The 15,036-nt window shown below is 39.4% G+C and overlaps 1 protein-coding gene across 2 annotated transcripts; it reads right to left on the bottom strand.

The window, feature by feature from the left end:
* Nucleotides 1-843: 843 nt before the first annotated feature.
* stag3 (STAG3 cohesin complex component) lies at nucleotides 844-14,871 on the bottom strand. Of its 2 annotated transcripts, none has more exons than XM_077577947.1 (32): nucleotides 14,757-14,871; nucleotides 14,290-14,363; nucleotides 14,106-14,193; nucleotides 13,726-13,944; nucleotides 13,141-13,237; nucleotides 12,125-12,201; nucleotides 11,826-12,030; nucleotides 11,522-11,673; nucleotides 10,596-10,793; nucleotides 9,532-9,630; nucleotides 9,253-9,332; nucleotides 9,007-9,114; nucleotides 8,714-8,795; nucleotides 8,480-8,585; nucleotides 7,751-7,854; nucleotides 6,990-7,091; nucleotides 6,755-6,847; nucleotides 6,328-6,528; nucleotides 5,573-5,637; nucleotides 5,377-5,464; nucleotides 5,220-5,297; nucleotides 5,038-5,130; nucleotides 4,762-4,924; nucleotides 3,993-4,120; nucleotides 3,122-3,223; nucleotides 2,894-3,027; nucleotides 2,695-2,817; nucleotides 2,334-2,500; nucleotides 1,809-2,001; nucleotides 1,570-1,650; nucleotides 1,411-1,475; nucleotides 844-1,338 (listed from the first exon to the last, which is right to left on the bottom strand). In XM_077577947.1, exons 2-32 carry the CDS (start codon nucleotides 14,337-14,339, stop codon nucleotides 1,286-1,288), a joined length of 3,594 nt encoding a protein of 1,197 aa, XP_077434073.1. In that variant the 5' UTR covers nucleotides 14,340-14,363; nucleotides 14,757-14,871; the 3' UTR covers nucleotides 844-1,285. The 2 variants fall into 2 exon arrangements, with proteins under 2 accessions (XP_077434073.1, XP_077434072.1); XM_077577946.1 differs by having other exon boundaries at nucleotides 7,751-7,872.
* Between the last annotated feature and the right edge of the window lie 165 nt (nucleotides 14,872-15,036).

Here is a 15,036-nt window from a genome sequence, read left to right on the forward strand (position 1 = left end):
CAGGTCCACTTCCTGCTCGTAGCGAATGGCGCGAAAGAGGGCGATTGGCTTTCATTCAAAGGGATAAACCGCAGGCAAACTCCTTTCACAACAGTTGAATATTTATCAGTTTTTTTTAATTCTAATACAAATCCACACATTTCAAACACCATCGGGTAGCTGTTCAACCAACACTTACTCGAGACTCTTGTAATATGAGTACTTGGTAATTAAAATTTTGAACCCCATAAAAAACTGGTGCATTTTGTGACTGTTTTAAATACGAACAAAGATTAAACTTAAAACTTTTGAAAGCACAAGTTCAACAGTTCAGTTAGTTATTGCACAACTTTTCTCTAACAAGGGACATCATTTTACAAAATATGGTTCATTGCTCTTTATGAAAAGCTTTAATCATGCATATTGACATATTGGTTTATGGGGTTACCTATTATTAAACAAACTGCAATTTTCAAGCATACTTAAATTTCCTCACACAAAACATTGCATTCCTACTGTCATAATTAACTCTTTGACTGCCAAAAACGTTATATAACGTTTAGTAAAATCCTATGGAGTGCCAAAGACGTTAAAAGACGTTTTTTCAAAACAGAGGTGAAACTAACCATTTTCTATTGTTGATTACTGAAAAACAGAATAAGGTAGAAACAAACTTTTTTTTCTGATGAAAGATGAGAGTCCAATCTTTCATTTGGTAGTATGTGTATTTCCATAGTCCAAACACATAATTTTCTGTGGATCTTGAAAGATCAGTCAAAAATGCTTAAATCGGCTGGCACCCACGGCATCCCTTTTATGAAAACGTCTGGCAGTCAAAGAGATACAATACATATCATCCATCAATGTGGTGAAAAATACTGTTTAATCACATCTGATTAATAGATACAGAATGCGGTTGTTTGAACAAATATGCATGCACAACTATTATCTCACGACAATTAAAGGTACTGTGAAATTCATCTTAACATTTTTGGAAATTTATTTGAGTAATGATAATGCACATCTTTAGTTAAAACAAGGAAATTCATGTGTTTAAATTAACACGAAAAAACACTCATCTTTCAAAACAAGGACACTAAGAGCAGCAGGGATCCAAACATAACATCTTTTTTGAACATTTCTCAAATAGTATTCCGTAACAAAAACGTGGATCTTTTTTTTTTCTTCTTTAAAAAAAAAAAACCAAAACAATTTCATCCTGCTCACTAATCCTATGACAATTCATGGCTGAAATCATTTAGGAACACCTGTACTGTAACATACAAAACAGCCATGATATCAAAACTCAGCTGTGGTCTTGTTGCGTCAGTTTATCACGGACACTTGACGGGTGGTAGGCTGCGTGGAGCAAAAAAAACAAAACAATTTATATCATTGAGATTTGTTTTACCAGTATATATGAAGACTCACTTTCGTATTCATCAGACGCTTCTTCTTCTTCTTGCTCTGCGACTTCATCCTCAATCAGTGTAAGTCTGCGGACACACAAGAAGAGTACACGCAAGCGTTGATAATTCTGCCGCGGCACAATACCCCCCCCCCCCCCCGCCCCTCTCCAAATGTTCTTACAAGGTCAGTTGGGTGTTTAGGTCTCTCTGAGCTGGTGTGGAGCTCATTCTCTTGGTGGGAATCATGGATGGCATCTGTGATCTGAAACATGTAACATGTCTCAAATGAACACCAAGATGCATGTTTACATGAGCATATTTCAGTAATGTGATTCACTTTTGTTTTTCCACTATTTATTGTAACCTCCAGTATGTGCTATGAGATAAAAAATAAATAAAATAAAAATAAAAAACACGCACCCCGAGGAGAATTCATCCTCAGACTCCGGTTCGGTTAAACCACTTCCAACATCGGATTCCAAGAAGTGTTCCGTGGGCCCAACTCCAGTGTTGGGCTGCTTGAGGGTAGTGGAGGTGAGGATCGGGGTGGGCAGCCCACTGTGGATACTGCTGCTGTCCGACCAGAATCCTTTCTTGGGGCTGGCCGCTGCACCTGAATGAGGCGCAAGTCAGACCCATTCAAGACCTTCATTCAAGCATTTTCAATGATACGTTTTCAAACTTTTATTGCGCAATTGCATATTAATCCAAAAATGTGCTTGTACAAAGAGAAGACAGACTTCCCTATCTGTAGTTTAGTAAATAAATGCGCCGAGCCACTACATCTAAGCCACATCCCACAGCTAGATTGACTGTTGTGGTCCATGAAATTACCCTTTAAGACCTTGACACTTTCAAAAAAAAAAAAAAAACACAATTCAAAAAGTAGCGTGCAAATGAAAAGTAGATTACAAATAAACGGTATCAACATAATGGTTTTCTAACCTTGACCATCAGTTTTTTGGCGTTTGGCGACCGGGACGGTTTGCGGACTGACGGCTTCAACTCTGTCCTCCATCACGGCAGAGGTCACGCCCAAGGAGCGCTGATACATGTTGACTGATTGCCAGGAGAGGGCAGCAACGGGACACAGGGATGTCATGAAAGCGGACCTGGGTGGGAACAAAGAACTAGGTTTGCTGTAACTTCTTATTTTTAGAATCAAGTATAATTTTATATCCAATATTTATACTTTGCAGTAGCATTCCTCTATATTGAGTTTTTCTTCTCGCCTAATATTGAATACATCTGAGCACAAATACAATCCACGGTGATTGATGTAATGTGTGTGAGGATGACAGCTCACAGCAGGGTCTTGTCTTTTTGCAACAGCTTAAAACTGAACTCGCAGAGCATCTCCAAGAAGGGCACATTCGGGTGCAGCTCTTCCCCTTCCTCACATGCTTTGAAGGCAAAACGTATGCCGTCCCTGAAAATACAATTGAACATGAATTTGCAAGCCTAACGATGTTGTTTGCTGATTTGTGTGTGTCTGTGTGACTCACATGTGAAGGGCTACCAGTGGTTTGCGAATATCTTCAAGGTTATTGCTGAAAGTCATGGCGAGCTTCCTGGCCAAATCGCTGATCTCTTCTTTATCCTTGCTGGTGACCCCCTGTGTCAGCATCTCTGTGAACAGCTGGATCGACATTTATAGCCAATCACCAAAGGATTGATCTACTCTCCACCAATGTTGAGAGAAACCCTTGTATGAGCATACGCAAATAGCATACCTGCTGTATACTTAGGCAGAGAGTCCGTGCGCTCTTTACAGGATTGATGAGCTTTGTTTGAGTTATGGTTTCTTTAATGATGTCACCAAAGCCCTTAAAGTTCTGCGGGAAAAACAGGAAAATCTTCAGCTTTGACAGTTTCATCGCTATTTGCATTTAATTTATTTTTGTAATGGCTTTATGACATCACCAAAACGTGGATTTTTAACTCATTTGCTCCCAAAACGTATAAATACATTATATTTTAAATGTTTTAAGTGTCCCAAAGACCTATTTATACGTTTTTTATGCTAGAGCATATAGAAGGCTTTGATGCAGCCTGTCAACTGCAAAGAACGGTTGAAAAAAAGGTAGTTATTACACAAACGGCCAGCAGGTGGCAGCAGAGCAAAGGAACTGAACCAGGGCCATGTTGAAAAAACAACCCTTAATTACTCACAATTCTATATAGATTTGTGAATAATGATGAAACTTAGCTATATTCTAATGCTAATTCCTGCAAAACGGAAACAGATACAAATATAAATGTTTTCCTGATGAAAGGAGATACTCTAATCTTTATTTTGGTAGGTTCTATGTTTTTATAGCAATAGAACACAATATTCTGTGGGCCTTGCAAAATCAGTCAAAATTCATTAAAAAAAAAAAGCCGGGAGCGAAGGGGGTTGCATCAGTGAAAATGGCTGCGAATGAATGAGTTAATAATATGAACGATATTTTGGAAGAATACATTGGCCTATGTGAGAATTACAGGGTGATTCATCAAAAACGAGACAGAAAGTTACTCATAAATAACAACAACAAAAAATCCTATGAATTGGTAGAATTTGTTTTGATTCACACAGCCGAACGATGTTTTTATGAATTGTACCTTGTCGTAGTACTTGAAGACTTCGGTGGCAGCGGTGAGGTCCATCACGCCGAAGATGACCAACTTACAGTAGCCGGCCAGCTGGTTGCGCTTCTTCTGAAGAAGTTTGATCTCCTCATCCTGCTGATCTGGAGATGACAAACAAGCCACAGTTGATTACGTGCGAAAGGAGGAAAAAGGTTCAGGCAAGCCAAAAATAGCACCAAATCAAAAAGGTAATTAGCAACACCTGTAATTTCCCTCTGCAAATTTCATCACCTGAAGCAAGTAGACATAAAAAATTGGGCCAGAGGGTAATAGTTAAGGACAACACGAGTAGCTAAAAATCGCTCACCAGTGATGGGACACTGTGACTTACTGAGAAATCAAACAGAAGAAGAATGTTAACATTTATTATTTAAAGATTCTTCTGTACCAAATATTCTATAGTTGGTTTAAAAATAAAATATATTGTATTCAATGGGAATAAAAAAAACAACAACCAAATATTTCAAAAAGGGTCATTTTAGAGCTGTAATTTTAATACCACGATACAGCGATATTTTTGCTCACGGTTATTAATTTCATCAGAAGAAATTAATATCGGCCCATGCCTACTGTAGACATACATTATTTTAGTCATACACCAAAGGTACCCAGCCCACATGATCCTACATGGCGCATCGCATTATGCAAAGGAAAAAGCATAAATTCTTCTCATTTCCCATAAATTACAAAAAAAAAACAATCTGGTAAATCTTCTTTTGGACAGATTTTGTTTGCGAAATACCTTCCACCTCTGTTTCATCCGAGAAGACGTAGTCCAGAAGGAAAGCTGACATCTCTGTACGCAGGATGTGAGAGGGCCGGTAGCACAAGTTTTGAAGGGCGGGTGCAGAGCGGACAGAATTGGCACCGTAAAGCACCAGGAGGTCACACAGTAACTCAAATGCCTGTTGTGGGGGGGGGGGGGGGGGGGGGGGGTGATCCATTTGAGCAATTCTACTCACTTAATTTAAATTGTACACATGTGATGTCATAATACTGATGGCGCTGATGCTCGGACCTGATCTCTGATCGCAGCTTGGCCAAGAGACAGGCACACTTGGCAGATTTTGCAGAAGGAGCGCACCTCCTTTTTCAGGCGTTTCACCTCCTCCTAGGGCAGATGACAGGAAGTTTCAGTGAAGTCAAATGATAAAACATATATTTAAAAAAAAAAAGAAAGCTTTGTTGTTACTCGAGCACCTGTGATGGAAGAGCGGGCAGATTGACTCTGGCCCACATCAGGTGAATCGCTGAGCACCTCAAAGCTGCTACCACAAGCTACAACAAAACAAACGGACACTTTATTTTGATTGTTTTTCATGATTAAATATCACTATAAGCGGAACTCATCACAGACTTCCTCGTCGAGATGTCTGGACTCCATCCTGCTTTTAAGAAGGTCCATGCAGGAGTCAAACAGCCTTTCACCTGATAGGTTTTTGGCACTGAAACCCCCCCCACACACAATTGTGCAGAATTATATTTAGAGCCTCCCCCACCATTGTTTGACAATGGCTAGATGTTATAAGCAAATACTGTCGTGTGTTACACACCTGACCAAGGCTGTGATCCTCTTTAAGGTCATGGCTGCACTGAAAACATCATCATCAGTTGGGGCCTGCGTACATACACAGGAGACACAGACAAGACAAGAGACATGTGCTGCTAATGTCATCACCTCAAGCAAGTAGACATAAACAGCAGACAATAATGTGTTCTAACCCTGGAGAACCCTTTTCTTCTTTGGAAAATTATGAATTATACATTAAATGACTGCTATAAGTTCACTGAATACCAAAATATGTTTTTTCAATTTTAACCCTTTTTTTTTTAAACTATCTCAGAGTTGCTAATTTATCAAAATATATAAATAAAACATACTCCTAGGCATTCTGCAACATGATATGAAATAGATTAACAAAAAAAAAAACACAATTTTACCATCTGATGGTTTGCTGAGAAGATGGTTTTGTTTGGATTGATTTCCAGCTCAACAAAACAGCCTGTTGCCAGCCATCTTGTCACCACCACTCTGGCTCATGTAAGTGCAATATTCATCCACTAGATGGCCTCATGCAGGGGTCAGAAGTGGCACTCTGGACTTTTGAAGTTAAATTTGTAAAAAAAAAAAAAAAAGGTCTTTGTTATTTGAGTAGCAGAATTTATAGGGGCCAAATTTGACCCCGTGGGTTCTCCAGGGTTTTAATGTGAGACTAAAAAAAAAAGCTCTTGAGCTCCTTTTCTATGCATGTTGCACAGCCGTAAACAATACATGTATCAAAAAAAATGAAAGTCGAGTTTGTCCAACCTGCATCAGGTCGCTGTAATAGGTGTTGAATTGCTCAGTCAGGCTGTCAAACAGCTGACTAAATGCCAGGTGAGAGCGGGAGGAGAAGGAGCGGCTGTTGGAGCAGAGTTTGTCAACCAGTTTGCTGCACATCTCCAACACAGCGTGATCCGTGTGCTTCTCGACAATCAGGCATATTTGGGACAGCAGCTGGTCCAGATGCTGTTACGTGAGGGAAAGGCGAGAAAAGAGAAAATTACATTCACGTCCAATGTAAAAGAAAAAGAAGATTTTTTTGTCATCTAAGCATATCCTAGGAAAAGAGGAACAATTCAAGGTGACGCAATGAAAGTAAAAGCTAGGAGAAAGGAGGAGCTGCCATGAAACCCGACTCTTCGGGTTACAAAGTTTTGAGCTTTCATTAGTTGCTGGTAGGAAAACACGCTACCTTCTCCATCCGCTTTCCGCTGCTGTACATGTCCAGGTCGAAGTAGAGCGGCACTTCCAGGAGGAATCTTACCTTCCCTGTGTCTGCTGAGTACTGCACAGGGGGGAGCAAACACACATAAATGTTCAATCTTAAATACTAAAAATAATGAGTTTTGGTTTAATAGCTTAAAGAAAACGCGCAACACAACATTCAACATTTGAGCTGGACTCGACTAAGAAACCACAACTGTTACCTTGGCCAGAAGCTGTGTTAGTAAAGGGACGAAATGGGCAGTGATACGCTGCCTGTCCTGTTCCTGGGTCCTCTTTTCTTTTGCATTCAAGCGAATCAGACCCTTTGGGTGAACATACGAACACAGATCATAGGACATCAATTGATGTGGAGGGATGACCAGAAGATAAATGACAACATAATATGCTTGAATTAAGGCTTAAATGTGGGTGGCATGGCTCAGTGGTAGAGTGGCCAGCTCCCATCCGTGAGGTTGTCTGTTCGATCCTCACCCCTGGTGACCATGTCGAAGTGTCCTTGAGCAAGACATTTTACTCCCAGTGGACCTGGCATCACCTTCCTTGCATGGCAGCCGACCACTAGTGTAGGAATGTGTGTGCGGATGAGTGAAAGTGAGGAATTGTATATATCAAAATCAGTCCATTTACCATTTAAGCCTATGCACACCGAGCAATGTTACTGAACGTGACTGAACTGGTTTGCAGTGTACAGTTCTGCAGTTAGCTTTCATGAGTGGCCGGCCGTTGGAAACTATTCTGCTGTGTTTTGAAATGTGAATAGCAGATTAACGGCTTCTCTCTCTTCCCCCCCAAAAAGTCACATTCTGTGGATATTATAATACTTTTGGCCATACAGCGTAGTAGCGTAACCTGAGTCCTGTAAAATGTTAAGCGTAGTCTCATAAATGCCATGACATACAACCTCCAAAAAAAGCATCATGCATAAACTATATAATCTCACTATAGGTGTATGTGCACCCACCTTCTTGACCGGGATTCTCCCAACGGGTGGGGTTGCCTCTACTGCCCGTCGGATTGCACATATCATCAATTCGATAAGTATGTCTTCCTCTTCGTTCATCAAACCTGACCACACAAGTAGAGCTGTCAAAAGTCATTGATTAATCGATGAGTAAATCGATTATCAAATTAATCGACAACTATTTTAAGAATCAAGCCATTTTTTTTCAACCTAAAATTGTCCAAATCCTCTAATTACAGCATATCAACAGTAATTGTTCACTGATTTCTGTAGTGCTTCATGAAAGAAGACTGATTATTTTTTATTTGCAAACATCTGTTATTACTTTGGAAAACAATGACCGAAACGGTAAGTAACATAGTACAACATTAACCCCCCCCCACCACACACACACTTTTTTTTTTTAAATCACTATACGAATACAAAGTATGAAATAACCACCAATCACTGGTTAAAAAAACAGTAATTAGGGAAAAAATGCTCTTGCAATACACTTTAATGCAAAATTAAAATGAATCTGATTAGTCAATTAATCGATAGATTAATCAATTCAAAAAATATTCGATAGTGACAACACTACACACAGGAGGTAATGATTCGGATGCTCAAAAAAACAACAACACACACACAACAAAAAAATCAATGTGCACTGAGGTGATATCTCAAAACTGAGCTGGAGCAAAAATTTGGTATGTTTGTGAATGTATGCGAGTGATTTTCAATACTCACCAGCTTCCTGTAGCAAAAGAGATGTCATGCACTCCCAGTCCCTTAACTCAGAACCTGCAACATCCCACAGGCTGTCCACCAGGTAAATTCCATGCTCATACAGGAACTGTCCACAAGTGGAAAACAGGAGTCAGTCAAGTAAATGTATTCATTCTATACCGTTTTCTTGTAAAATTAGAGGAGGCTGGTTGCTAAAAAAAAAAGAACTAAAAGTAAAAAGCCAAAAAGAGCTACCTCACTCTGGAAGTAGAAGGAGATGAGGATTTGGAAGAAGTCCGAATTTGTGCCCTTCTCACTGTCAACCACAGTTTTCAGCCTAAGACAAACACATATCACTATAAAAGCCACTTTTGGGGACAAAATAAAATTTGCCATTCAAAGTCAGGATTCACTCAATGGATTTGTCCTAACAGGAAATCGTCGTACAAAGCACACACTACACAACAGTGATAGTCCAGTGGTTATTATAGCATTGCTAAAACAGATCTAATTGTGGCTAGAATTAAATAAGGAGAAAAAAAAAGTACTTCATATAGAGGAACAAGCCGGCTGTGGACGCCAAACTGCGATTTGCGGCATAAACTAGGGGATAGACATGAGCACACTCCTCCTCCTGCAGGCCTTCATCCATGCCCCTGCACATGCACACATACCAGGTTCAGTTGAATTTAGGCATAGTACATTAATTTTCTTTTTATAGATCACATGGATCGTGTGATTTCAAAACAACACCCTCGCAATGCATGTGTTACAGAGACATATATGCTACTTACTGATGGATTTGCAGCAACAGCTTGATCACTTCCACAGCAACGTTGCTGTCCTTGTCCATCACCATGTTGAGCATCCTTTTCTAAACACACACAAACGACATTTTCCTGGCAAAACATTCTATTTTAGATGAGGTCATTGCAGCATTAACATGACTTCATCCCTGACTTGAAGTCAGACAGCGAGAGATTCTAACAAGATGTAAAGGCATACTTTATGAATTATAGGAGTCATAAAAAATAATATGCAAAGCAAACAGTCAATCAAGAGGGAAATCTTACTTTAAATTTGCTGGTGAAAAGCTCCAGGTGGCCGTGAAACTCTTTCTCCTGATAGAGACCCTGCAGGCTTCGCACACAACGCAGACGCACCACACTTTGCTGCGGGACATCAAGCAGAGGAGTGTAACTTTGTGATGTAGAGTTTGCTGGAACAAACTCTGACAACCTATCGCCAATGGAATTCTAATTAAAACAAGAGCACTCTCTTCAGACTTAAAAGGGGGTATGATAAATTCTACATGCCCTAACAAGTCGAATTTTGATTAATACTGAAACTGTGGAATAAGAATTACACAGATTAATCTATCCACGTTCATCAAAATCAGGGTGCAGACATTTTGGCCGCTACCACCGTCTACTTTGCTCACCTGCTTACCCGGTTTGGTCACATGACTTTCGCAATGCGAGCCCGAAGGCGCATTGATATTTATTTCAGGTCGACAGCAGAGGGTGGCGCAGGACAAAATGCCTGTGCCCTGACATTGATGAAAATTGATGGATTAATCTGCCTAATTCTTCTACCACGAACACACTATTAATCAGAATACCATCTTTAGACTAGTGGGAGCACATAGAACATATTACTGCAAATCATTTTTCTTCCAAATTCCTTCTTACACCTAAAATTTGTAACTTTTGTTCTCTTCTATCCATATATAACCCTTATGAACTTTACTTAACTCTTTGACTGCCAAAAACGTTAAATAACGTTTAGTAAAATCCTAAGGAGGAGTGCCAAAGACGTTAAAAGACGTTTGTTTCAAAACAGAGGTGAAACTAACCATTTTCTATTGTTGATTACTCAAAAACGGAATAAGGTAGAAACAAACTTTTTTTTCTGATGAAAGATGAGAGTCCAATCTTTCATTTGCTAGTATGTGTGTTTCCATAGTCCAAACACATAATTTTCTGTGGACCTTGAAAGATCAGTCAAAATGCTTAAATCGGCTGGCACCCACGGCATCCCTTTTCTGAAAACGTCTGGCAGTCAAAGAGTTAATTTTAGTAATTAATAATAAAAAAAAGAAAGAAAGTAAAAGTGAGTATAACATTTAGTGCTACACCTTGTCATTCATCATCCAGCCCAGGTATTTGATACAGCCATCATTGAGGAAGTTCTCAGGGTCTGTTTTGATCCACACGCCCAGCTCCTCAATGCAAGCTGCCCTGATATCAACCAGATGGTCACGGTAGCGGTGCACAAAAATGCCCCGGAAGGTGGCGTTCATCATGGACGACAGCTCCTCTTTGTTTTCCAGCAGCTACGGTGCAATCACACAGTAGTGTAAACAGACAAGCTGAGTCTTACGCACTGCTATGAGACTGATTTACTAAGATCACAAATAACTAATTTGATCAATTTTGTTTGGTCCAAAAGGAACTTACATAATTATAGTGTGTATTTGTTTTAATAATCTTAATCATGTTCTTGTTTTCTACCCAAAAAAATAAATGATTGTTTGAATAATTACGATTTAAATTATTAACAAAATAATATTTTTTAAAGAGGTAATGTGCCTCAGTCTGGCCCTATTTTTCCCTTTGGAACATTTGAGAATCATCGCAAGCGCAAAATAAAATTGGAAGAAATCACCAACTGTATAAAAGCCATGTTTTGTTTGACTTAACCTGCCACAAGTGAGTGACTTTTGGATGTACTGTATGTGCCCATCCTGCGTAACATTGCATTTAAAATTTGGGACAGCACAGCTGAAAAAAACTGCCTGGGTTAGGCCAGCACCAACTGCCACAGTGCACTAAAATGACCCATGCTGATGCAAGAAAATGCAGAGCCGAAAGGTGTTTTGTAATTGGTAATATGGCATGACTCCTTCTTGTGACTGGCTTAAGTTAGCCCTTAAAGCAATTAGAAGCTCCAAAATAGACAATAACATTTTTGCGTGAGCCATCAAGCTTTTGCTTGACAAACCTTTAGTAAATCAGGGCCTAAGTGCAGTATGTATGCATGTGTGTGTGTGATCTCAGTGACCTCTCTTATCAAAGTCATGAGCTCTTGCAGTCGCTGAGATTCTTGATCTTCCACATCCTTGCCCTGCTCCACGTCGTACCGCCGCTGGATGGTTTGCTGCTGAAGGGACACTGCCACAACCACCTCCACCATTCCTGACATCAGCTTTAGGGCTACCAAGAAACAATGTCACATCTTTTGTTACCATATGTGAGTTGATGTCATCATTATATTTTGTATATTACAGTATTATGCAAAAGGTGCGAGTTGATAACGTGTATCTTTTGTTATAGTTCTGATGCAGCAGTCATTGATCGGTGCTCACCGATCAGGGTGCTTGTGTGTCTCAATGCTCTGACTTGGGAGTCGGACATCCCGGTGAGGAGAGACAGCAAGGAGGGGAAGAGGTACTCATCATAGATGAGACTATTTTGACAAGAGCGCACCAGGATGTGGACAAACTTGCAAAGGTTCGCTCGAAATTGCTTCAGCAAGGGGCCCGTTCCAGACAAAGGGTAGCTCCCTGAACTCTGAAAAAATTGCGAAGATGCATCATTCATGCCATTATTTTTCCCCCCAAATATATCAACAGCAAAAACTTGCCTAAAATGTTTTGTCACTTACCACATCAAACTGTCTGGTGAGCGTGGCGATGATTTCTGCATTTTGCATGGTGTCGAGCATCTCTTTGTTAACTACTCCTGGGCAAACGGAATAAGAAACACAGTCAACATTGCTCTTGGCCAAAAAAATAAAAATAAAATAAAAAGCCTGCCTAAAATAGCTTTTGACTCCTTAAGTTGTTTTTAATTGTGTACAGTAATTCATTTATTTGCCATTTCTGAAAATACAAGGCCCGTGGCAGTGACAGATCAAGGCCGATACTGATTATTAGTAGTCAAGGAAGTGGATAACCGATATTTCAAGCCGAGAAAATGAGAAAATATTGGCGTCAAATCTCTAAAAAAATGACATTTTCTTTTAATTTAAAACAAAAAGAATTAAAACCTTGGTTTAAAAATGATTAAAAAATTGGAAGGATGCTTCCAGAGTCAGAGCATCTGTAAAGATAAATGAAAAATTAAGCATGTTAATAGTTCCCTAAAGTTTTCGACTGTAAATAAAAGTTTTCCAAAATTTCAAAATAATTTCTTATTTTTATTTTATTGTTTTAAATAAAGTGTAGGGAGCTCTCAGTGTCAGCATATTTTTTTATGAAGTGGAAAGTTTAAATCCATAAATGAAAAGTTCCCTGTCTCTCACTGAGCAACAAATGCATGCAAATGTAGCTAATTTGGGGTTTTCGACGGGTTTCCTAAAAGGTTTCAAAAGATCTTTGCAGACAGTGAAAAATTGACTACATGATCGAAATGTTTTCGCAACAAGTAAAAACTGTCTGTGAATATCTTAAAAATCCTGATGAAAACCCTAAATTCGTTACGTTCGCAAGCATTCACCGCTCAGTGAGATACCAGCTTTATCGGCCTTCAGATTTGAAAAAAAGGCGAAGCCAATAATTGGCATTTTGACAAATATCGGCACCAATAATCGGTCCGGCCGATAATCGTCTATCCCTAAACATTATCGCTGACCATATGTGCCCCACTTCTCCTCATCTGGCCTTCTCATTAATCCCCGACCTTGGCATCCACAGCACTGAACGATGAAGTTAATGAGCACCAGCAGTCCCTGCTCACGCCTTTGCTTGTAGTAGTCCAACCACTCGTCTACCACCGTCTAGAGATGGCCGGAAAAAAGGCAGCCAATCAGACAACTTGATTCTGAATAAGTGGTACGAGTGTACAAAACAAAGCAGTGGAACTCCAAAGATGAACACAAATATCTTCACTGGCATTTTCACTTAAAAGGCACCTTAATAAAATCATGATATGCAAAATATTTAATATTTTACACTCTATTTAATTATGGTATTTCTGCATGTTTTATAACGTAGAAGACTGTAGATAGTTAGTTTTCTAATTAAAATAAATCTTTTTTTTTTGGTTGGTCTCTTCATTTATTTCAATGAGACAAGATAATTTGAATGTGGTCATGTAACATATTAACCTCGTAAGTCAAGGCAAAGTTTTTTTTAGTGTGTTGCTACACAAACTTCCCAGTTTTCCAGAATGTGGAATTTTCCTCCAGGGTTACAGCAAAAACATCTCCCATCTCATAGCATCATAGCACATGAAAACAATGGTCAAAATGGGGGCTTTGCTCACCACTAGGCCACTCTTTCCAGAGCTAACAGCATCGTAGATATCTTTTGCACTGATGGCCTGGTCAACCCTGTCGACTGCTCTTTTCCTAGACTTGGCTGTGGCCTGCCTGGGTGCGCCTTGGCAAGACTGATCCTCCTGAGAAGTTTCTGGCAGAGATAGAATTGCCATGCTTGTGGGAGATGCTCTCATTGCATCTTTGTGCCTTGGCCTCTTGGATGGCTTGGGGTGACGGAGAGACAGAAATTTGAGTGAGGCGACTCTTGGGTTAGCATTAATCATGGCATGATGAGGCTTGCTTGAAGAATAAGACACTATACATTTACATTTGTGATTTGCTTCTTAGTTTGGATAATTGCTGAGAACCAAAGGTTTGTGCTTACCGGCGAGCTTGGCTCTGCCTGTTTTTTCCGCTTGGTGGTTTTAACTGGGAGCTCAAAGTCTTCATCTGAATCAGAGTAATCATCTAAACTAAAGAAGGAGAAGAAAAAAAGTATTACAATTAATGTCAATTTGTGTATACAGTTACACAAGGGATAACATATTTTGTGCTTGTACTGCTCTTACCTATGTAAGTTGTCACTTGACATGTTTGACAAAGAATGTTGAATTTCCATTAGTTATACTTTTGGACAGGTTTGCTGATTATTGGTAAGACAAAGAGAGAAACAGAAATTAGTTTGACAAAGGTAATGGGCTGAAGTTCTGAAGTCTTCCATTTTGTGAAATTACTTGACTATAAACTAATTCAGAAATGTACAAGTGTTTATAAATTACATTACGAGCACAATTTAGGTTAAGCATTCACTAAACACGGAGACATTTTATCATAATTTAAATACGTACGTAGTTTGGTTTTGCTAGCAGACATTTGACTCGGCAAACCACACTTTGAGCACTTCAGCCTCAAATGTTTACTAGTTCACTAGCCACAACGTCAACACTACTCATAACTATTATTTAACCAACTTTTTAACTAGCCAATAAGATTCAGGATTGTTATATTACTACTTTTATTTAAAACGTATGCTTACCCAGTTTACGACCAGCTTTACCCAGTGACACTAAGAGCGCAAAAACTGCGATTAAACAAGAAGGAACCGGATTGGCCAGAGCCACACCAGCAGAGGATGTGATTGGTCCTTGGACAATTAGTCTTGATTCCAATTGGTAAATCTTGTTACTTGGCAGTTTTCAATTTATTCCAAAATCCCCCCAATTTTGGCAAACACATACATTCATGAATAATTATTACGAACCACTTTCCCCTTTGACTGTACCGATTTTTACACTTGATACTATTCTCTTATAAAT

Source organism: Vanacampus margaritifer, chromosome 10 (genome assembly GCF_051991255.1).
Source record: "Vanacampus margaritifer isolate UIUO_Vmar chromosome 10, RoL_Vmar_1.0, whole genome shotgun sequence".
Taxonomy (NCBI): domain Eukaryota; kingdom Metazoa; phylum Chordata; class Actinopteri; order Syngnathiformes; family Syngnathidae; genus Vanacampus; species Vanacampus margaritifer.

Bases quoted from the DNA above. Each gene is read 5' to 3' on its own strand.
- stag3 (XM_077577946.1), bottom strand. From the start codon at position 14,339: ATGGAAATTCAACATTCTTTGTCAAACATGTCAAGTGACAACTTACAT. The intron at 5,638-6,327 runs GTTGGACAAACT...GTATGTACGCAG, and splicing joins ATTACAGCGACCTGATGCAG to GCCCCAACTGATGATGATGT. The intron at 1,651-1,808 runs GTGCGTGTTTTT...TACATGTTTCAG, and splicing joins GAGGATGAATTCTCCTCGGG to ATCACAGATGCCATCCATGA.